The sequence below is a fragment of the Ustilaginoidea virens genome, chromosome 7 (assembly GCF_000687475.1).
Source record: "Ustilaginoidea virens chromosome 7, complete sequence".
Taxonomy (NCBI): Eukaryota; Fungi; Ascomycota; class Sordariomycetes; order Hypocreales; family Clavicipitaceae; genus Ustilaginoidea; species Ustilaginoidea virens.
The window spans coordinates 1797647-1820002 of record NC_057322.1 but is presented as its reverse complement, the minus strand read 5'-3'; the positions used below and the strand labels follow the sequence as shown (position 1 = coordinate 1820002).

Here is a 22356-nt window from a genome sequence, read left to right as displayed (position 1 = left end):
TCGGAGCATCAGCAGATAAGGACCGCTCTTCCACAAACGGTCTGGCTCCCTCCAACCGAGGAGATTACCCGGAATCTACTTGCGCAGAGAGTTTCAGAGCAGCTGCGCCTAGGTAAAGAAAAGGCTGACGCGGCAAGTGGGTAGTCTAGGGGAATGGGGGAATTGGCTGGCGCCGATTCCCTTGACTGATGTCGAATCCGGCCTTGCCGTCTTGGTGCCTCTGTCTCGTGCCTCAGTATGACGTGCGTGGGCTGATTGATGATCAAAAGCGATGCCGGGTTGAACCAGGAGCAATCCACCCATAGTTTCATTTCCCCCTCCCAGATTCAGTCAGTAGTCGTCGATGTGACAATGAGGCAAAAGCTTCGCTCGACGACACCCAAGGACACATGCAGCACGACTGTCTGCTCGCGATGGGATCCGAAAGAAAAAAGAAAAAGAAAAAAAAAACGCGGACGCGGAGAAGAGACCAACGGATGCCTAGCGTCAGCGGCTGGGTCCCCGCACAGCCCGCTTCTGAGCAAAGGTTGCCCATGAGAAGCACTGCGGCCCGTCATTATGGTGTAAGAATGCGAAACGCCGCAGGGCCGGCCACCCGCGAGCCACCGCTGTGCCCACCCAACGTGCGTTTTTTCCCTTTTTTTTTTTTTTTTTTTTTTTTTTCAGATGATGCCACCCCCATCTCTCGGAAGCTATCCCTCGGAAGCCATCCTCGGAAGGGGGCTGCGGAAAGGGACTCAACTGCACGAGGGAAGCCCGAGCCTGATCACTGCACCTGTCCTGCATACTCGATTGTCGGGAGTCGAGCGTCGAGCGTCGAGCGTCGAGTTGTCGATGTCGATGTCGAGTCCTAACTTCGTCCTGTCTTCGGCATGGGCATGGGCATGGCATGGGCCTGAGGCCCTCCCGCATAGCTGGCTGGGGGCTGCCAGCCGGAAACGGGCAGTCTCGATTCGCCCAAGCCGGAATAACGTGCTCAAAGCTGCAAAAGGCAAAACTCAATGGACACGTCACTCAGAGATAAAGCGTCGTGAAAATCCCGGGGCAAATGGTCTAGACGGCTTTCACCACGGGCCTGCTGGCAGCCTGGCAGCTCCAAAGCAAAGACCGGCTGTGGATGGCAGTCCGTGATAGAAACGCCCCTGTCGTTGATAAGGGTACCCTGGCAGCGTCGGGGAGGGTCGTGGAAACGACGTCGCCGTCTCTGCGAGATGGAACCTCGAGCCTCGAACCTCGAATCTCGAGCCTCGAACCTGCCTGGCACCGTTGCTGCTCCGTCCGTTGGCAGGCTGCCGGGGTGGAAAGGGGCAAAACAAAAACGCAAACCGTGCCGAGATGGCCTCAGAATCTGGCTCGTTGGGGTGCTGGGTGTCACCTTTTGCTGCAGCATCTGGCGAACGAAGCAACATTGAAGCCGGCCAGCTGCATGCAGCAACGGGAAAAGCGGGTGCCCAGTGCGCAGGGCCCAGGGCTCACTGTGTTGCGTGGCTGTGCATGGCCGTGGCGAGCCACAGCAGACACTGATTGATTGCGCTTTTATCTTTCATCGCCCGGCCTCAGATAAACGAACCCAGTGCCTGTCTGCTGAGTGCCAGTCAGTCGTTCCGGGTGCCTGCCCGTCTTCCGATAAGCCTGCTGCCAGAATATCGAGTACTTATCTGATCGTCGTCGCTTTGACCATTATCAAATGCCTACGTATGTACGTGGTAGCTTTGCCGACCCACCCCATCGTCTCGACGTCTTTGTCTCTCGCCCTCGTCGGGCTCCCGCCTGCCGCCTGTCGCGTCTTGCGTCTCACCTCCCGCCTCCCGTCGTCAGCAAGGCTTGTGATTTCTGCTCACAAGGAACAACGACAAGCGTTGGGCGGTTTGCACACTTGCGTGAATCGGCTGGGCCCCGCCGCGGCAGAGCTTCTCCTGCCGTTGCGCGGCATGTGGCATGCTGGCGTCAATGATGGGCTGATCATGGACGAACTAGGGGCGGGAAAAAAAAATAGAAAAAGTAGGGAAAAACTGGGATTTTCGAGAGCCAAGGAACGAACAGGCACGCACCTGCGGTTCTTACGAGCAATTCTTCCGATCGGCGCTTAATAATAACAGACGGCTTTTTGGCGAGCTTTCTTCCGCACACATGTCGCTCGCTGATACGGCGCTGCTGCTGCGGTTGGTCAGGGATTGTGTCTAAAAAAAAAAAAAAAAGAGGAACGACTTTCACATGCCAAAAACCGCAGCACCCCCAAAACAACAAGGAAAAAGTAAAAAAAAAAAATTCTTGCGAGAACCCTGGCCAGCATGTAAGCACGGAAGGTCCCACCCAAACGAACACCCCCTCTCTAATCGAGGGGAATAGGCAAATCGCAACAAGAAAAAGGAAAAAAAAAAAAAATAAGACACAGATGCAAAGATCCCATGTTTAGGGTGTGGCAGATGTGGCAAATGTGGCTGAAAAGAGAGAATGACGGCCAATGATGTGAAGGACACGCTGGGGCGAGCAAGGAGATGCAATCCGCATGCCGGCCAGCGGGCGTCGGTCAAGCGCATGTCATGTTGCATGCAAAGCATGGGCGGCGTCGTCGTCGTCCGACTTTTGTGCTGCTGTGCTTTGGCTGGAAAAAAAAGAGAATGATAATAATAAAAAATAAAAAAAATAAACCCCTCTGCGGAGATGCCCATGGTGCCAAAATAAAACAAGCACGAAAATAGGAAAATACGCACGCAATGGCAATGGCTGATAGTGCCGGCTCGAAAACAACGCCTTTTCCGCAGCAGCTGATTTGCTCCAGCAGAGACGACGCAGGATCAGGGGCTTGTGGTTTTCGGCAGAAAAGCGCACGCACCAGACTGCACCACGCATCGCATCCGAGCCCGCCGCGATGCAGCAGAGGGGAGACTGCGACCTGCGACGCGCGGGCCACCCACCCATCCCAATCCATCCCCAGGGCCTCCGGGGACCCACATTTACTGCCACACGCCCCTCGTCCGCGCCTCCGCGCCTCCGCGCCTCCGCCTCTCTCTCCTGCGTCGCGCTCACTTTCACATGTTTTGCCTCCCCTCCTTCCCTTCTGCAACTACCGTGTTATGTATGCCATGCGCACGATTTCGCAGCGGGTGCGATAGCTACCCAAGGCATGCAATCATAAGCGCCTTGATAAGTGCCTAGCCCCACGCCCGACATGTCTAGTGGCGTTTCCTATCCCATCCCATCCTTTTATAACAATCCCTCGCCCATCTGCCTCCCGTTCCTTCCCCTTCCACTTGCACCATTAGCTTCTTCTTTTTTCATCCCCCGTCAAGAGTCTCCCACCACACCTGCCTCGCCCCTTTCCCCCCCTCCTCGACAAGACAATTCACCGCATCAAGACGCAACATCATCGCCTCTGCAACGTACAATGGCTGTGCCCCAGGTTAACGGCGATGTGCCCGTCCGCCCCAACTCTGCTTTCCTCCAGGTACTGCTTCCCCACGAGAGCAACCCGCAACAACGGCCCACGCAAAGTTGTGTGGCTCTGGCCGAAAGCGGTAGTTGCAAAAAAAAAAAAAAAAAGAAACAAACAATCAAACAAAAGTCGTACACCTGTGAAAAGACACTGACACCTTGCCCTTTTCAGCACCTCTTGAACTATCCGTTGATCAACGACAGCATCCACACCGTCAAGTCCAACGAATACGCACAGCGATCCCTCAAGCTCGGCGACTCGGCGTACCAGACCTTTGCGGCCCCCGTGCTTACCTGGTTCGCCAAGCCCTACGAACTCGTGTCGCCCTACGTTGCGCGCGCCGACTCGCTCGGCGACAAGACGCTCGACCGCATTGACGAGCGCTTCCCCATTGTCAAGAAGCCCACCTCTGATCTGTACAACGACACCCGCAGCCTGATCCTGCTGCCGTACAACAAGGGAATCGAGGGCCGCAACCACGTGTACGAGATATATGCCTCCGAGGTCAAGAAGAACGAGCAGAAGGGCCTGGTCGGCCAGGGCAAGGCCGCCGTGTCGACGGCGTTTGTCGTCAGCAACGAGACCCTGGGCTGGCTGAGCAGCTTCCTGGCCGCCAAGAAGGCCGAGGCCTCTGGCGCCGCCAAGGAAAAGGTCAACCAGTAAACTCTGGCCATCTCACCTCGTTGGGGACCGGTAAAACGAAACAGAAGACGCAAAGAAAAAAAAAAAAAAGAAGATGATACCCATCCGACGGCCGCTGCTGCTGTTGCCGATGAGTGTTGGGGCGAACCTCGAGTTTGGCTGTCCAAAAAATCCTGTACCTTTTCTTTTTTTTTCCTATTTTATTTCTCTTCTTACATGCTGGGGCGTTTTTTTTTTCTGTTTTTTTTTTTTTTTCTGTCAAAGTGCCTTCTCGCCGAGTTTCATGGAGTCTCATGACCGTCCCGGATGCGCGATGAGCCAGGGGAAATGAGCGACGGTGCAAAGTCACGTTGGTCAAAGGGATCATTATACCTCGGAATCACTGGGCATAGTTTGTGTGCATTTTCTCGTATTCAATCTCTCGTCGCCTTTAGCTTGGCTGTCTGCTTTTTTTTTTTTTCGACTGTTTTTCTCCCGGAACCGTGCGTCGCTCGCTGCTCTTTACTTGACGTGCTTCCAGGCTAGCTTCCAGGCTAGAGTCGTACCTCTAGCCAAAAGTTTCACAATGACGCGACGTGGAGTCCCCCTTGGCCGGTGCGGGGTGCCTTGGCCGAGATCAAGTACCCACCTCGACATGTACGGACTACCTTTCCCCCAAAACCCGCACGCAGCATCTCTATCCGTGGTGCTCCCACCGTACGAATAAAACCGTCCCCCCTTCACGCCAGCATCATAACATTGGCAGACCGTCCCAGCGCATCCCGTCCCTCTTCACGCCAGCATCATAGCATTGGCGCCCCCCAGGTATTGCACTTTTGGTACCCCGCTGGATCCCAATCCCCAGGAGGCGTACAGTACATACCCCGTACGGCACTACACAGTACCCAGTACCACTCAGCACCACGCAGCACCACGCAGTGACTCGTGATGCCCACAATTCAACCTTTGCTCCACTGGCCAAGCGGGCCTCGCTCCCCACTGGCACTGCCTGACTGCCTGGCACTGCCTGACTGCCTGCCGCTGACTGACTGCCTGCCTGCCTGCCTGCCACTGCCAACCAGCTGCCATATAGTACACAACTGCCACCTCCCCGGTCAAGTACGGACCAGCATCCTGCTAATGCCTCCCTGCCAGACAAGTCCCACGGACATGACTTGCCATGCCATGCCATGCCATGCCATGACTTGCATGACGCGCCGCAGGATGATTCGGCCTGGCATGGGCTCCCGGGCTCCCAGAGTCCATTTCCATTTCTGCTCGTCAGTGCGAGCAACGTGGCCGTGGCTCCACGTCGTGGGGCTGCAGCTCTGGCCGTAGCTTTTCGCCACCAAACAAGATCAGAGTGCACCAACACTTCCAACACCTTCCGTGACATCCATCATCCCGCGACTCTAGTTTGATTCCAAGAAATTATCAATTAATGTAGTTATATAAATGAGAGCAAGAAAGCCACTCCTCAGCACGGAACCAATCAAGCTGGATTGCTCACCGCAACCCAGCCACATGGCCCCAGTCCATCTTGGGGACACCCTCGGACCCGGGCTGCTCGACTTGTTTTCCCTCGTTAGAAAGCATCGCACATCAGATTTCACATCAAGACGTCTGCACCTCCTCGACATTATCAATAGAGCAGATTACCCAGATGACTCCATCATCCTCTCGTGATTCTCGACAACTTGTCTAAAGTTTCCTCAATATTGATTCGGCCAAGAGTTACCTTGTGCCTGGTTTCCTCGGTCCCAAGTATAGACGGGTATTATGTATGAAAAAATGTGCATCATGAAAACATCAAAAACTATGCAGGCGACATCCATCGCCTTTAGATGAGAAGAACAGCAAGACCAGCGGCGGCAAGCAGACCGGGGGCAGCGGTGACCTGGGGCTATATATAAGGAAAAAAAAAAAAAAAAAAAAAAAAAGTCAGCATATATGCTCGTGACAATTCGCCATCATGTTTGTGTGAACAACTTACAGCAAAACCCTTGCTGGTGGATGTCGCAGCAGCCCCGGCACTGGTAGTCTGGGAGCCGGCTCCCTCCGATGTAGGGCTGGCACTGGAGCCGCTGGAAGCGGACGCGGACTCGGACCCCGTCTGGCTCGCGCCAGAGCTTTCTGTACCTTGTGCGCTAGATGGCTGGCTCATCTGGGTCGAGATGGTCACGACGACTTGAGAGCCGTTGGTTGTGTAAGTGCTCAGGACAGCGCCGCCGGCGCCGCCCTCGACGGTAGAAGTGGCAATAGCAGAGGTGACAACGGTGCCATCGGTGGTGTACGTGGTGTAAAGCGTGGTAGCTTGAGCCGGGCCGCTCGAGTGTGCGCTGCCGCCTTGGACGGTGGAAGTGGTGACCGGGGTGACGATGGCCTTGCCGTCGGTTGTGTAGGTGCTGTAGATGGTGGTAAGATGAGGGCCGCTGCCGCTGCCGTCGCCGGATTGCGAGCCACCAGTCGTCTGAGAGGCGCCACTGGTCTGAGAAGCGCCGTCGCTGCCGCCGTGGCCACCAGATATGGCAACACCAGCACCTTGGCACGCCTTGACGCCGTAATCGACAACCTTGGCAGCATCTTGCGGGCTGCAGATTGCGCCGGAGCAGTCACGGAGGCCGTAGAAGAAGTTGGCGTTGCTGCACAAGCATTTCAAGTCACCCTGATTGCAGCCGAGCTCCTGGGCTTTGCTGGCAGCCATCATGTTGTTGGCACAAGTTTGCTGGAGGCCGCACCCGTCAGTAACGTGAGAAAGCGAAACGATACAAGGTAGCCAGCCGTGTACTCACACCACAAGGGGCAAGCGAGGCAATGTCCTGAGCAGCAGCAGCCGCAACCAGGGAAAGGGCCAAGACAGCCGACTTCATCTTGACGGGTGGCGCGGAGTGGTTGTGTTGACTGGACGAGACGTTAGCAATGTGCCAGATATTGATGACATGGGCGCGGAGGAGTGTGAGCTCTCTTGAGCAGAATAAATGGAAAAAAGGTTGCCAGGCAGCGAAACACAGGGGTCCCATCCAAAGGAGTCTCGTCGAAACGACACCAGCGGCCGGGACGGCTGATCTCCTCAAGCAAGGCGATGTTTACGATTGACAGCTGACAAGCAAAGCTAACTCTTGTTGACGGGGGGGGATTCAGGAGGGACGTTGCAATCCTGCCTCTGGACTAGGGAAAGGGGGGGGGGGCAAGGCGGCAGCCTTTGGGCGTCAAGGAGAAGCGCTGGCTTGCGTAGAAATGGTGGAATATGAAATGCTTGAAACCAAAAGCCGGTGAAAGCGTTGTGGAAAAGTTTATGTTGGGACATGAGTACCTACCGACTGACTATAGCTTATGACGGGGGTGAAGGCAGATGGCAAGGCTCAACTGGAGGTCTATCTGTCGTGTGTCGCGTGTCGTGTGTGGTGGAAAAAGAGGACAAAGGTGAATAGAACCTGGGACCAGAAGGAGGGCAAAAAGGACAACGATGGCGGAACGAGAGGGTGACGTGATATAAAAAGAAAGCAAAGGGCTGGGCCAGGCAGGTGGCAGCAACAGACTCGGACGGCTGGCAACGGGGTGCCACCTGCACCGGGCCAGATCAGATCAAGCTTTGTTATCCACGTCGTCATGATGGGAAAGACCAACCACCTGGCGCAGTTGCGACCGGAACAGACTTTGCTCCAAGTGGTACGGGCTTACCACGATCAAGTACACAGGGATGATGGATGGATACTGACACAGGGCCAAACGAAACGCTAGCTGCTGCAGCGGGCACCGGGGGGGGCAAGTCCAGGCACCGGGTTGCCAGGCTGGACGAGGGAGAAGCAGCTGGACGAGAGAAGCTTGCCAGCTGCGTGCGGGGTGTCGACCAACCGCAACGCGCAGCCGGCCTTGGGGGTGGGCCCCACCCCCACCCCCACCGCCTTTGCTCCTTGGGCTTCATTGTCTGAACCACCCCCTTTCACGGCCCCTTTTGGATCCGTCAATCCAGTCTCGACTTCCCGGCCGCTGTGGCTCCCAGCCTAGCTGTTTGTCTTTAGTCTACTCCGTAGCTGTTTGTCTTCGGTCCTCAGGGTTTGGCCGGCGTGCACCACCGCCGCTAGCTCTCGCCCTTGCGGCGCACAATGAAATTAGCTCTGCCCGGCTACAAGGCCCTCAATGGTCTCGACGAGGTCGGCCTGTCGGCCTGTCGGCCTGCCGCCCAAGGTCGAGCCACGACTCGGCCCTGTTTTCGTGCTGCTGGGGGCCAGACAAGCAAGGAGCAAACCAACCCATTTTTGTCGGTGTACAGGCTTGCCCGGGTGGCACGGCGGCGCAAGTCGCAAGTCGCAGGTACCACTTGCGCGTCTCGTCTCATCCGGGCCGGGTTTGTGTGTTTGGCCAGTTCATGCTTCGTACGACGGCCATCCGCCGGGTGCCTCCGCGTGTGCCCTGCTGGCGACAACTGCCGTTGAATACAACACCACCTGTTGCGTGGACATTTGCATTTGACCAGACTTTTCACGTCGTCGTCAAGGTGAACGGCAGTGCCAGGCGTGGACGGCCGTCCGAGAGGGAACTGAAGGGCCCGCTATATCCCACCAACCAGAGGCCGTGCAGTCTTGCCAGTTGTCGCTGCGGAGTGTACAACTGATACATGCGGAACCAGCGCAATTTTCAAGGACCTGAGCGACATGTGGGGGGGTGAAAAAAAAAAAAAAAAAAAAAAAAAAAAAAAAAGACACACGTAGGAAGGGCAGTTGCGCACTGAGCCCACCGCCTGACGGCCCGTGGCTTTTCGTTCTGCAGGGCGGCAGAGACATTGGCAGTCCTTTACCTGTAAGATAGGCTGGAGCGAGCTAGTGCCGTGTCTAGCCAACCACTCGCCTCAAACCCGCTGTCGCGGAAAAGTGGAGCCGCTGGGTCTCGACTTCTCCGTACACGGCAAGGACGCGGCACTATCTGCCGCTAGTATCGGGTGTCGACAGATATTGCAATTTCAGATGGTGCCTGCACTAGGCACTACCATGCAACCCTGCTTGGTTTCGCCTACCCTGTAGAAGGGCAGCTGCGGGACCCATGTCGCAGATTCCTTTGCTCCGGCCGCATCGAGCCACCACGTGGACTTGCCATCTTGGGTCGGTTGGGTCGGGCCACCTTTGGCTGCCCATCTCTCTCACACCCATAAGGGGAAAAACTTGATTGTCGCCGTCCGCTTGACGGCGCCACGAGCCGAGAAAAAGCCGGCACCTAGAGTTTCATTTTTTTTTTTTTTCTCTCCTTCTTTTTTTTTGGTGACCCTTTTGCTACGAACCCGAAAAGAACGGGGCAGCGCTTTAAAGAGCCGGTGCTCCAACTCCAGGTCCAGCTTCTCAGGGATCACGGAGCGACCGCGCCCGCACCCGCACCCGCACCCGCGCCGCGCCGCCCCGCACTGCACCGGCTTCGCGCAGGCAAACTTCGGTACGTACCCCCCCCCCCCCCGGGGCACCCGGCTAGCGGTGCGGACAGCCCCGACATCCCCTGATTGGCCCAGCGGCCCAGGGCGCGGGCGCGGGTCCAACGAGCAGCAAGTTGCAGCAGCCCTTGCTCAGCTGGGCCCCCCCCAGCCCCCAGCTTTTCCTGCCGCCCGCTTCTATTCGGCGGGGGTTTTTATTATTATTATTAGTATTATTATTTATTTTTTTTGTTCTTTGTTTTCATCGCCCCAATCTGGCAGAGAGCACTTTTTCGTCGCAGCAGCGCCCGACTATGCACCACGCACCACGCACCACGCATTCATATCCTTCACGTCCGCTGCTCCGTCCCGCATAGACGGTGGCGTCCGTCATGCGCGACCACCACGGCTGGGGGGCTGCCAAATTCCCAGATTCCCAGATCGCACGTCGCACGTCGACCACCAGAAAGCCCGCAGCCCCCTATTCTCGTCGTCGTTTGCGTGAGCCCAACACGGGTCCCCGGCCGCGCACCAGCCCCCCGCTGACATCACCATGACCGCCTCGACTTCCGGGGGCAAACCAACCCAACCCAACCTCGCCTTTTGCACCAGGCGTGTCACGCACGTCACGCACAACAGGCGGTCGAGGACGTCATGCCCCCAGCTAACCCGACCGACCGGGGCTCGGATCCAGCTCGCCGTGGCTTTGGGCCCAGCCACACACTACACACACGCACGCACACATGGCAGCTCTGAACGGGAAAAAAAATGGTAACTTTTTTTTTTATTTTTTATTTTTTTATTTTTTTAATAGAGTAAAGGCTGTTTTGGCATCTACGCTGACGCAGCGGGTGCAACGTCACTTCGCCCAGCAAAGTCCTGTCTTGCACAAAAAAAAAAAAAAAAAAAAAAAAAAAAAAAAAAAAGGCCGATTAAGAAGCCGATTTAAAAAAAAAAAAAAAAAAACTGTTGCTTCGCAGCCGAACAGCAGAGTGGCGACGGCGACGGGACGTGGGTGCCGTGGCAACCCTCGGCGCGGCTGGACTTTTTGTGCAGCCTGCGTACGGAGCACCGAGTACAGCCTACAGTCCACAGAGAGAAAGAAGCCTGGTACAACGACAACGTCGGTCGTACGAGATCAAGATGCTGCATGCGGTCTGGTCTCTTGGATGACGTTGACGCCTTGCACCCTCCCTCCCTGCGTGGCGTGGTTTGCGGCCAGGCCAGCAGCAAGCCGAAAGTTTGCAACGTACGGATTACCCTTGCGCGTTCTGGTGTCTTTGTCTAATGCTCTTGCTTGTGCCAGCTTCTCTCGCGTTGCAGCATTTCGTGCCCCCACCCCACGTTGAGCGAGGATTGCAGCCAGCCCTCGCACGAGATGGGCCCTGTTGCGCGCTCGACGCTCGACCCGGGTGGCAGCAGCGGCAAGGACCCTCGTGCGCCAGAACGACGGGCCCGTGAACCACAAAGACCCCCTTCGTCATGAAACTCTGAAAACTCTGAAACGCACCAACATGTGTTTTTACCAGGCAGGTCCTGCGTGTGCTACATGGCCCCCCTATCTAGCATTATCCCTGGAGCAAAAATCCCTTTCCATGGTGTAAAATAAACAGGGCAAAGAAGCAAGCCTAAACTGCGTCCAAGTGAAACCAAGTATCCAAACCAACCTGCACCAAAAGGAAAATGCTGCCACTCCCCAGACAGCCCGTGAACCAACATGGCCGTCCTGTGCATAAACATTAAAACAAACAGAACCCGTGATATCAAACAAGCACGCCGTGAGCTCGGCCATGGTTGCCGGCCTGTTTCATGCTCATGTATAGTCTAATCGCAACATAATCCACAATCTTCGCACTTGCACCTCATCAACAGTCAATCATACACACAGTGTGTCCCCCCACCCTCCAAAAGCTTTTCTTCCTTTTTTTGCAACCCGCCCCCCAGCTTAGCCGCTGCACATCACGCAGGATTCGGGGTTTTCAATGCTGCCTGTGGTGACGGTTAGTCAAGGGATGCACTCCGGGTGCGTCGAGGGGATGCAACAAAATGGGCAGCTTACAAGCAACAACCGCTTCCGAGTAGATGTCGCGCTCTCGTCCCTCGCTGGTCTCCTCGCCGTCTTCCGACTGGCCGGCAGGCTTGGCACCCGACTCGGCCGGCTCCTCGTCCTTGACGGCCGCTGAAGGCTCGGTGGGCAGTACCTTTGGGCTGGCTCCGTCGTCGACGTCGGCCTTTATGACGGCAGCCTGGCTCGGGAGAGCCGTGGCGGAAACAGTGGCGTTGCCGTTGGCGTTCAAGGACCCGTTCCCCTCGTCCTTCTTTTCCTGGGTGCCTCGGGGCATGGTGGACACTGAAGACATGTAGTAGCTGGTTCCCGCCGGAGCTGTCCTCTTCTTCAGCACCCTCTCCTTGCCCATGTTGGTGTCGGCAACCTTCAAGGCCTGCTGGTCAACGGTGAACTGGATGGGGGCCGCGGCGGCTTGCGTGCGCAAGTAGTACATGCCAGTCTTGAGACCCAGCTTCCACCCGGCAAAGTGCATCGACGTGATCTTGCCCATGGTTGGGTCCTTCATGTGAATGTTGAGAGACTGGGACTGGTCGATAAAGGCACCGCGGTCGGCGGCCATCTGCACCACATGACGCTGCGAAATTTCCCAGACCGTCTTGTACAGAGCCTTTACCTCGCCGGGAATGTTGGGGATGTTCTGGATCGAGCCGTTCTCGGCAATGATGCGATTCTTCATGGCGTCTGACCACAGACCCATGTCGACGAGATCCTTGAGAAGCCATGGGTTGACGACCTGGAACTCGCCCGCCAGGACGCGTCGCTGGTAAATGTTGGACGTGTAGGGCTCGAAGCACTCGTTGTTGCCCAGAATCTGCGACGTGGACGCCGTGGGCATGGGCGCGAGCAGCAGCGAGTTGCGAATCCCGTGCTCCTTGATCTGCTCCTTGAGGGAATCCCACTCCCACAAGTCGGACGGCGTCACGTTCCACATGTCAAACTGCAGGATGCCTTCAGAGGCCGGAGATCCCTTGAACGTGGAGTAGGGACCCTCCTCCTTGGCCAGCTCCACCGACGCCGTCAAGGCGGCGTGGTAGATGGTCTCAAAAATCTGCTTGTTCAGCTCGCGAGCCTCGGGAGACTCAAAGGGCATGCGAAGCGCAAGGAAGGCGTCGGCCAAGCCTTGAACACCGACACCAATGGGACGATGCCGCATGTTGCTGTTGCGTGCTTCTTGGACGGGGTAGTGGTTGACGTCGATGATCTTGTTGAGATTTCGGACAACCACGCGGGTGACGTCGTGCAGCTTTTGGAAGTCGTACTTGCCTTGGTCGTAGTCCACAAAGGCGGGCAGGGCAAGGGAGGCAAGGTTGCAGACGGCAACCTCGTCGGGGGCCGAGTACTCGATAATCTCGGTGCAGAGGTTGGAGCTGCGAATGGTTCCCAAGTTCTTCTGGTTGCTCTTCCTGTTGCAATGATCCTTGTACAGCATAAAGGGGTTGCCAGTCTCGGTCTGAGCCTCGAGGATCGAGTACCACAGCTTCTGGGCGCGGATTGTCTTGCGGCCACGGCCTTCGCGCTCGTACTTTTCATACAAAGCCTCAAACTCGTCGCCGTAGCAGTCGGCGAGCCCAGGGCATTCGTTGGGGCACATGAGGGTCCAGTCGCCATTCTTCTCGACACGCTTCATGAAGAGGTCGGGGATCCACAGCGCAAGGAAGAGGTCGCGAGCGCGGACTTCCTCCTTGCCGTGGTTCTTTCTGAGATCAAGGAATTCAAAGACATCGGCGTGCCAGGGCTCCAGGTAGATGGCGAAGGCGCCCGGTCGCTTGTTGCCGCCTTGGTCGACGTATCTGGCAGTGTTGTTGAAGACTCGCAGCATGGGAACGACGCCGTTCGAGGTGCCGTTGGTGCCGGCAATGTAGGATCCGGTAGCACGAATGCGGTGGACGTTCAGGCCGATACCGCCGGCCATTTTAGAAATCATGGCGCAAGTCTTGAGAGTGTCGTAGATGCCCTCGATGCTGTCTTCCTTCATGTCGACGAGGAAGCACGAGGAAAGCTGACACTGAGGCGTGCCCGCGTTGAAGAGGGTAGGTGAGGCGTGGGTGAAGAATTTACTGGACATGAGGTTGTAGGTTTCCAGGACGCGCTCAATGTTGTCTCCCCAGATGCCGACAGCAACACGCATGATCATGTGCTGAGGTCGTTCGACAATCTTGCCGTCCAGCTTCAGGAGATACGATCGCTCCAGCGTCTTGAAACCAAAGTACTGATAGTTGAAGTCTCTCTCGTAAACAATGGCAGAGTCGAGCTCCTCTTTGTGCTTCATGACACACTCGTACGTGGCTTTGGAGATCATGGGCGAGGCACACGAGTTCTTGGGGTTGATGTAGTGGTACAGGTCGCTGACAACAGAGGACCATTGCTTCTTGGTCTGCTTGTGCAGGTTGGAGACGGCAATACGGGCCGCCAGAATGGCGTAGTCGGGATGAGTAACGGTCATATACGCAGCGGTTTCGGCGGCCTGGGGATCGGTCATGGGGTCGTCAGAAAAACCACGGTTGACAAATGGTTCCTTCCCCCCTCCTCTCCGCGTTGAGCCATTTCGATTTGACTTACTAGGTCATCAAGCTGAACAGTGGTGACGCCACCGTAGACACCGGATATAACTTTCTGTGTAATGGCAACAGGATCAACATGCTCAGTATCTAAGCCGTAGCACAACCTCGAGACACGGGCCGTGATCTTGTCGAACTGGACGCGTTCTTGGCGACCATCTAACGAATGGATTAGCCGGAATGGTGGCCGATGAAGAGCCGACATGCCCCAAAAGCCGGGGTGAAATCTACATACCGCGCTTTCTGACAAACATGGTGGCGAGACAGCCTCGGACGGTTGCGGGCATGTATCGAGGACAAAGGACTGCAATCTGGGAGACAGATACAGATTGCAGAAAGCAAAATTTGCTCTCTTCTGCTGCAGGGATGTACCAAAGCACCAGCAGCTGCCGCTATTTCCAAAGAAGCAAAACACGGGAGAAAAAGAAAGCGTGTCGTAAAAATGGGTTGGTGCGTGTAGAGTTGACGGAAAGGACGAGTGAATCAAGGGACGTCCGAAGGCGTCTTAAGTGCGGCGCGTGTTTTGCACGGAACGCGTTACGCCTGGTTTAGCGCGACGACGTCAGCTGGTACATACCGTGGTCCGTCGCAGCCGCACGGTGCAATAAACGGAGGGAAAAAAAAAAAAAAAAAAAAAAAAAAAAAAGGAAGAACAGGTCCCACACGGGGAAACGCGTCAGACCGCCAGACAAAGGGCGAGTCCTGTCCGTACAACAAACAACCAGAAGAGGGATGACTTACCGTACTTTCCGGAACGCTTCAAGTGATTGACTCGAGCCAGTAAAAGCCGTCTCCGTTCTAGAATAAGAAAATGGCGTTTGATGCGATCGAAATTCGAGTACCGGGTCTAGCAGGTTGGATTCGTCTTTCCTTGTTCAGCCCGTCGCAGGGCACTGGCATGATGCGTAGACGTACGGGAGCGCGACATCACGTGATGAAGTTCGTATTGGCCGCTTCCGTCGCTTGCTGTCGGCTTACAGGCTCATTTCAGGTACCCAAGGTACATAACATGTACCAACCAGCCTAACCTTGCATGTAGCCAACTGCTGTGAGAAGCTGCCCGAGTTCGAGGCATCAAATTCCCTGCGTGCAGCACGAGCTTCAACAAAACCACCCAAAGGGCGTGAACCCCGTTTCCTAATGCCGCTGGCCCGACTGCACGCTAGAGTTCTCCTTTCGACCAACAGTCCCTCGATTCGCTCGCTCCATTCGCCAGCTGCAGTTATGTCCTCCGCAGTGCAAGCGGCATCCACCCCAAGCTACACCCCCAGATATATCGACGTACGTCACCACTGACCAGCATCATCTTCTCACCCATCTGTCTGTCACCTGTTGTTACATACTTCCCAACCCCCTGGGTCCCCTACCTCCCGTCAATGTGCTAATACAGAACCCCCAGATTGGCATCAACCTATCGGACCCCATCTTCAGAGGCCGATATCATGGCATCCAGAAACACCCAGACGACCTCGCCGGCGTCCTTGTCCGAGCCCGCCAAGTCGGCTGCGCCAAGCTCATCGTCACAGGCTCCGACCTGCAAAGCTCCCGCGACGCCCTCAAGCTGAGTGCCGAGTACCGTAAACGAAAACAACAAAACTCTCCCCTCCTCCCATCCCTCTCCCCTGGCTCCTCTTACTGATCGCAGGGAGCAGCCCGGACGTGCTACGCCACGGTGGGCATCCACCCGTGCAGCAGCGCCGTCTTCGGCCGAGAGGACGACGTCGCCAAGCAGCGCGAGCACTCTACCCCCTGCGAGGCAGACGGCCATGCCCCCATGCCAGAGGACATCCTCCCCGACCCAGCCAGGTCAGCCCGCGCCGTGTCCGAGCTGGGCAGCATCGTCGCCCAGGCCAGGTCGGCAGACCGGCCCGGCGTGGTTGCCATGGGCGAGTTTGGCCTCGACTACGACCGCTTGAACTACTGCAACAGGGTGATTCAGAAGCACGCGTTTGCGGCGCAGCTCGAGCTGGCTGCTGGTCTGGAGCCCCAGCTGCCTCTGTTTCTGCATTCGCGAGCCGCCCATGCCGACTTTGTGGCCGCCCTCAAGAATGCCTTCGGGGCCAGGCTGGAGAGGCTGCGCCGGGGCGGCGTGGTGCACAGCTTCACCGGCACGCTGGCCGAGGTGGACGAGCTCATGGATCTGGGCCTGTACATTGGCATCAACGGGTGCAGCTTCAAGACGGCCGACAACTGTCAGGTCGTCAGGGCAGTGCGCCTGGACCGCATTATGCTCGAGACGGACGGGCCCTGGTGCGAGGTTCGTCCCAGCCACGAGGGATACAAGTACCTTGTCGCCGACAAGGAACGGGAAGACAAAGCAGTTCCGAATGGCGCTGCAGAGGCGCCGGGAACGGCAACCCCCGAGGCCAAGCAGCCCAAAAAGCAAAAGAACCAAAAGAGAGAGGCCCTCGCGCCGGACCGGTTCAAGGTCGTCAAGAAGGAAAAGTGGGAGCAAGGAGCCATGGTAAAAGGGCGCAACGAACCGTGCACCATTGAGAGAGTGGCCAAGATTGTAGCTGCTATCAAGGGCGTGCCCGTGGAAGAAGTGTGTGAAGCGGCGTGGAGGAACACAGTCCAGGTATTCGGTTTAGAAGAATCGGCATAAGCAAAAGAGAGGGGAAAGGGAGGAAAAAAAGGAAAAAAAGGAAAGAGCTTATACAAGTCCATGGCATCGAGGATGACGTGGGGGGTATCAAACTAGAAGACATACAGCATAGACCGTTTCTTTGGATCCCAAGGCAGAAAACTCCGGCAAACTCCCGTTCTTGTGCACTTCGTCACAAGCCTGCACCCTTGTGACCGCGTATCAGGCCGTGCCGCACGACGCCCGTCGTGACGCCGTCTTCTCCCGTCATCCAGCCCGGCATCCGCTCGCCATCCACTATGCCCGCCTCCACGAGCTGCCGTATCCCGGCAAACACGTGGGATCCCTGCAAGTTGATGCGCACGAGGGGCGCCCAGCGCGACGGGTCCACGTCATCGTCATCGTCCAGCTCGTCCGGATTGTCGCCGAGCGCTTGTCGCAGCGCCGCGTCGATCTTGCTCCTCCTCCGATCCCGCTGCCGAGTCTGCCTGTCGTCCTCGTCTTCCGAGTCTTGCACAAAGCCGCCGTTTACCGGGGGGTACGGGTCCTGGAGGACGACTTCGAACTTCTCGATGCCCTTGCCGTCCGTGACGATGCCCGACTCGCCGAAGCGCGCCTTGGCAACGGTTTTGGCGCGCTTGGCGGCGCGCTGGTGCTGGGACAGCGGGCGCTGGCGCTTTTGCCTGTGCCCATGCTTTTGCTTCTGCTTTTGCTTTTGCGCCGCGTCGGCATGGGAGGACTCTCGCGAGAGGGGGGGCGTCGGCAGCACAGAGTCGAGCGGGGATTTCCGGTCCTTGTCGTTGGCGTAGATGCTCCAGCCCCCGCCGGCGGCGTTGGTGCGGCCGGGCCCTCGCTTCTCCAGCAAGGCTTCCAGGTTGCGGCTGACGAGGCTCGTGGGCTTGAGGGTGTAGCGCTCGCGCGGCCGGGAGAGCGCCTGCGGGACGCCGGTGGCGATGAGGCTGTGGAGGCTCTTTGACTCGCCGGGGCTGATGGGCCCGGTGGCCTGGGCCCGGGTGATGTACAGCGCGGGCGAGCCGTCCGGAAAGGCCAGGTATATGGTGCGCGACGAGGTGAAGTTGGTGGCGGTGGCGCCGGCGCCGAGGCCGGAGAGGGCCAGCTCGGTGTTGTACGGCGACTCGATGGCAAAGATGCGCAGCATGAGCAGCGGGAACCGCTTGGGCCGGGAGAAGTGGTAGTGGGCCTTGATGTCCGGCAGCACCTGCTCCTGCAGGCTCTGCAAGAAGGTCGAGGGGTGGAAGCGCGGCAGGGTGAGGCTCCTCTCGTCCGGCCTGGGGGCCTGGTCGCCGGACCTCTGGTCGGCGAGGTTGAGCGGCTGGATCCGGTAGGCCGTCCACTTCTGCGACGTCGGGTGCTCGTCAATGTGGGCAAAGTCGATCATGGCCAGCTGGTACAGGGTCAGGCCGTGGCGCCAGTCGCCCTCGAGGATGCGGCTGACGACATCGCGGCGCGAGCCCCGCTGCTCCCGCAGGTCCGCGTAGAGCTGGCGCAGCTCGTCGAGGGACCTGCACGGCGGGTAGAGGTCGGCCGCCGAGCCGTCGGGCAGGTTGCCGTTTCCGTTGCCGTCGCCGTCGCCGTCGCCGTCGCCGTCGTCGTCGTCTGCTGCCCTCGGCGCGGCCAGGTACGGCGCCGTGTAGGCCAGGGACTGCTCGTCGATCCAGTCGAGGGCGAGGAGGATGAGGCCCTCGCGGGACAGGCGGCTGATGGTCTTGACCACGGCCGAGTTGGAGGATTCGACGCGTAGGGAGGAGGGGAGTCGGGATCGGGTCGCGACGGAGAGACGCGACATGGCGACATGGGCCGCGGGCTCATGGAGGGGGGGGGGTTCCGAAGTGAGACGGGGGCGGTTTTATCTGGTTGACATGAAAGTATGGATAGGCCGAGAGTTTCTCTGGCCCTTTTCTTCCAAAAAAAAAAAAAAAATATTTTTTTTGCACCCTTGTTTCTGTTTTTTTTTTTTCTTTTTCTTTTTTTTTGTGTCCCTCGCTGCCACGCCGCGACAAGGTGGTGTTGGTGTTGTAAATACTCAAAAGGCCCGGCCAGGTGCCCCGCCAACAGCCGAGTTTGTCTTGGCTTGCTGTCCCCCAGAAGATACTGTATGTACACTGTAGGTGCCTGTCGCGTCTGCGCCTGCGTTTAGCCAGAACCGCCGCCGCCGCCAACACGCCTGGCGATTGATAAGGCGACGAGGGGGTGGGGAGATGACAGCAAGACGCCAGCCCCACGCCCTACCATGCATGAATGTAACCTACAGAGCAGGCCCAGCAACGAGCATCTCACGTCGACTCCACGTCTGGCAGGCAGGATATCTTCTAAATTCATTCCACCCGCCTTGGGGCTCATCCCGTGCCTACGCCGTCGTTCTGTAATCTCACGGCCCCTTTGAGCATGCGAGATTTCTGGAATCCGGACGACTCAAGTCGTCTCCATCAATTGCTTCCCCATGACCAAAAGGCTCAGCCATGCTGATGCAGGCTACGGCACATCGCTGTCGTTGGCGCGCTCCATGTGCTCCGTGTGCTCCGGGATTAGACACTCCATCCACATGCAGCAGTCAAAGCCAGACACGACTTGCTGGACTTGTTTCTCTCGGGAGTAGTGAACGGACATGCGGCTAGTTTCAAGCTGGGGAAAGGGGGGGCGGACGTTGATGGTAAAAGCAATCCGCGCAGCCGTGATGATGCTCCCGAGGCTGTTGTCCACCAGGTCGGTTGTCCTGCTGGCAGCTACGGAATTTGGCAAGCCCGGCGTAAGTGGAACACGCTCTGACAGGACAAAAGGTCGAGACGATACAGCGACGCCTGGACAGGATAAAGATGAAGACGCAGGAGCTCAGCCAAGCCGTCGAACTGAACGGGGAGAAACAGCTACAGCTTCGACGTGGTGGGCACACTTGACACGCACTTTTGTCAACCGGCCATCCGGTTCGGTCAAGGTTGGAGACGGCAGGATGTACCGAACTGGTTCCGGTTCCGGTTCCGGGTTGGAGGGGGAGGATCGGCAAGACGGTGGCCAACTTGCATGCATGAGTGGCTTGACGGCGATGGAAATAGAGGCAAGCCAAAAAAAAAAAGATGTCTATTTCAATTACTACGATTACAGTGAGGACGGCCCCCCCTTCCGACCGAGCTGGTGGCCGCAACCACCTGCTCCGTACAGAGGCCCGTTTCATGCCAGTCGGTAACAATGTCCCCTCTTCGGCCAACAGCCCAGACATGACACGTACGCACAGTCTTATACTGCCTTGCAGATGTACCTTCCTGGGGTTCTTGACACGTCTACCCAAGGAGTGCTTTCTCGTACGGAAACGTCGTATAGGTTGGGGCTGTCATTGACTTTCCGGATGATCAAGGAGACCCTTTGCCCCCCTGGACTGTGATATCGGCAATTAGCACTCTCACCTTGTATAACCCCGTAGAAGTTGCCATAGCCATGGACGTCGAGGCAACAGACGGTTGGGTCGACCTTCTTATCCCCAACAGGTAACGAGTTGGGCCACTTTGCAACCCCTCCTCCGCAGAGGTCGGTGCCCTGCCACAGTATGATTTCCGGAGTCCCGATTTTCTGGTTTTCCTTGACGCAGATGTTGCGTTTGCCGGGCGCGTACTTTTGCGCCGCTGCCGGGGAGGCGGCGGCCAGGAGGACGGCCAGCGCTGCTGATGGCAGCAGGTGCATGGTTGGTGATGTGATGTGATGTGGTGCTGGTTTTGGTTTTTATGAGAAAACGCGGGGGTTATCGCAATAAGCGGGGTAGGCTAGCGATGGGGGTGCATAAAGCAAAAGATCAATGTCTTGAATAAAGCGACGGGTGCATGCATAAAGAGAAAGGGGCCCTTGTTTCTCCATGAAAAGGGGAAGAACAAAACGGCGAATAAGCGCCGCTCTATATACTGCCCTGTAATACATACATGTCCAGGGCAAAAAAAAAAAAAAAAAAAAAAAAAAAAAAAAAAGGCCTTTTGCTCAATGACAGCATGGTTCGTATCATCCAAGGATAAACGTAAGTGTCCCCACATGTGCCTCCTGTTGGCCTTGCTTTCAACCCTTGCAAGGCCGGACTTTTATTTATTGCGCAGTTCTCCGTCGAAGGCAGCATGAGCGAGGCACCTGTCCGATCCGGCTGGCGAGCGTCAGCGCCGAGCGCTCGCACTCGATCCGTGGCGAGCGCCAAACAGTCCAGTCGTGCGGTAGTCATCGGGGAAAGCGGAGCTTTGCCTTCGTTTTGCGACAGAGTTCGGAAGACCGCAGGGAAAGTATAATACACATTGACAGCAGCAACTGGGCCCAAGATGGAAGAGGTCCCCTTTATACGCTTTTGCCCCGGTAAAGATACTTGCTGCGTTTTATAATGCAGTCAAACGAGGTAGACAGACAGGTATGCTTCGTATCGAAGTATGACCTTGTTTACGTCATCGCGCAAATTCATCCTCAACTATAAAAAGTAACTTTACATGGAAGAGCATAAACAGAGGTACATCAACTTCATGGCGCATAAAGATATAAGGACATGGAAGAGTACTCTTTTCAAGAAGAAATATACTGACAGGTACCTCCACCCATTTGCAATGCATGCAATGAATACAGTGAATACAGCGCTTATCATTGCAAGGCAGTCACTGTCGGACCGAAAAGGGGGTACCCAAATACACGGAGGTGCGCGCGCGCGCACGCAGTACAATGTACTGATGGGATTTAGTTGGAAGAATACTGCCGTCACAAGACTGACGGATGATGCGGCCGTTTGATGTTGTGCAGCAGTCACGTGCTTTTAGTGCGGGTGCGGGATGCTGTAGACAGTCTGTCGCAGAGAAACTTGCATAGACGGGTACATGGCAAAACTATTTCGCGCCGCATATGATGAAAAGTAAAACAAGTGATTTTAGGCAGATAATCTTGCAAAGAAAAAGTACACATTCTTACTCCGTTATCAGTCGCTTGCTTTGTGTGTAGAGGCGGCTTCCGTATTAGGCCTAGTTGTCGCTGCCTGCCCCGTTTCGTTTCGCCGCCTCCCAGTCGTGCAGTGGGGCAATACTAGTCTTGCGCCTCGAGAGTTTCAAGCGCACAATTCGTGGCCAGAGCGATATGGGTGCACCAAGACGGAAGGCCTCGAAAGAGCCCTCGATGCACAAGTGCCGTCTTTTAGCAGCGCTTGCTGGTGCTCGGTACAGTAATGGCAGGCAACAGATAAGGAACAGATAAACACGCAGTGGCTGCACCTGCACACAAGATTCTATTAGCAGTCTCCTTTCTCACCATTACCGCCACACACAACATCACGAGCTTTCCTCGCGCGACAGCCTTGGAAGCGATTCCAACGCCCTACATTATATTATCCCTTCATCTTCAGCAAAGGGTGCATATAACGTATTTGAAGATGCAATTGCAGCCGTGAGGATCTCCAATCCGTATTGCTAGCGGATGTGCCCCACTATGCACCTTGCCATGATTGGCTGCATTGGGGCGAGCAGTGCAGAAAGTCGCTCAATACAGGAAGGAGGGTGCAAAGGCGCAGCTGCTGCCATGTACTCGGTACGGTGCTCAATAATTGGGCTGCCACGCGTTTAAAATATCTCATAGATGAGACCCCACGCTGGTGTAAGCCTCGGCCCAATCGCCGGCGTGATACGTAGCATACATCGGATCGTTGGTGGAGCACCCCGTACGCGCATGCGT

The 22356-nt window shown here is 56.6% G+C and overlaps 8 protein-coding genes across 8 annotated transcripts; 4 read left to right on the top strand and 4 right to left on the bottom strand.

Moving 5' to 3' along the window:
- Window positions 1–3388: 3388 nt before the first annotated feature.
- On the top strand, window positions 3389–4099 carry UV8b_08181 (uncharacterized protein; the record flags this gene model as incomplete). Its single annotated transcript, XM_043145678.1, has 2 exons — window positions 3389–3448; window positions 3608–4099. The coding sequence occupies 2 exons, from the start codon at window positions 3389–3391 to the stop codon at window positions 4097–4099; spliced, it is 552 nt and encodes a 183-aa protein (XP_043001613.1).
- Window positions 4100–5512: 1413 nt separating this feature from the next.
- Window positions 5513–5844, top strand: UV8b_08180 (uncharacterized protein; the record flags this gene model as incomplete). Its single annotated transcript, XM_043145677.1, has 2 exons — window positions 5513–5739; window positions 5790–5844. 2 exons carry the CDS (start codon window positions 5513–5515, stop codon window positions 5842–5844), a joined length of 282 nt encoding a protein of 93 aa, XP_043001612.1.
- Window positions 5845–5897: 53 nt separating this feature from the next.
- Window positions 5898–6927, bottom strand: UV8b_08179 (uncharacterized protein; the record flags this gene model as incomplete). The annotated part of the gene is made up of 3 exons (XM_043145676.1): window positions 5898–5954; window positions 6051–6782; window positions 6850–6927. The coding sequence occupies 3 exons, from the start codon at window positions 6925–6927 to the stop codon at window positions 5898–5900; spliced, it is 867 nt and encodes a 288-aa protein (XP_043001611.1).
- A 3678-nt stretch (window positions 6928–10605) lies between these two features.
- Window positions 10606–10941, top strand: UV8b_08178 (uncharacterized protein; the record flags this gene model as incomplete). The annotated part of the gene is made up of 2 exons (XM_043145675.1): window positions 10606–10704; window positions 10762–10941. The coding sequence occupies 2 exons, from the start codon at window positions 10606–10608 to the stop codon at window positions 10939–10941; spliced, it is 279 nt and encodes a 92-aa protein (XP_043001610.1).
- A 459-nt stretch (window positions 10942–11400) lies between these two features.
- UV8b_08177 (uncharacterized protein) lies at window positions 11401–14335 on the bottom strand (the record flags this gene model as incomplete). Its single annotated transcript, XM_043145674.1, has 4 exons — window positions 11401–11444; window positions 11515–13987; window positions 14083–14240; window positions 14317–14335. 4 exons carry the CDS (start codon window positions 14333–14335, stop codon window positions 11401–11403), a joined length of 2694 nt encoding a protein of 897 aa, XP_043001609.1.
- An 886-nt stretch (window positions 14336–15221) lies between these two features.
- On the top strand, window positions 15222–16686 carry UV8b_08176 (uncharacterized protein; the record flags this gene model as incomplete). The annotated part of the gene is made up of 3 exons (XM_043145673.1): window positions 15222–15362; window positions 15481–15658; window positions 15734–16686. 3 exons carry the CDS (start codon window positions 15222–15224, stop codon window positions 16684–16686), a joined length of 1272 nt encoding a protein of 423 aa, XP_043001608.1.
- A 172-nt stretch (window positions 16687–16858) lies between these two features.
- On the bottom strand, window positions 16859–18472 carry UV8b_08175 (uncharacterized protein; the record flags this gene model as incomplete). The annotated part of the gene is made up of 1 exon (XM_043145672.1): window positions 16859–18472. The coding sequence occupies one exon, from the start codon at window positions 18470–18472 to the stop codon at window positions 16859–16861; it is 1614 nt and encodes a 537-aa protein (XP_043001607.1).
- Window positions 18473–19917: 1445 nt separating this feature from the next.
- On the bottom strand, window positions 19918–20358 carry UV8b_08174 (uncharacterized protein; the record flags this gene model as incomplete). Its single annotated transcript, XM_043145671.1, has 1 exon — window positions 19918–20358. One exon carries the CDS (start codon window positions 20356–20358, stop codon window positions 19918–19920), a length of 441 nt encoding a protein of 146 aa, XP_043001606.1.
- Window positions 20359–22356: the final 1998 nt, after the last annotated feature.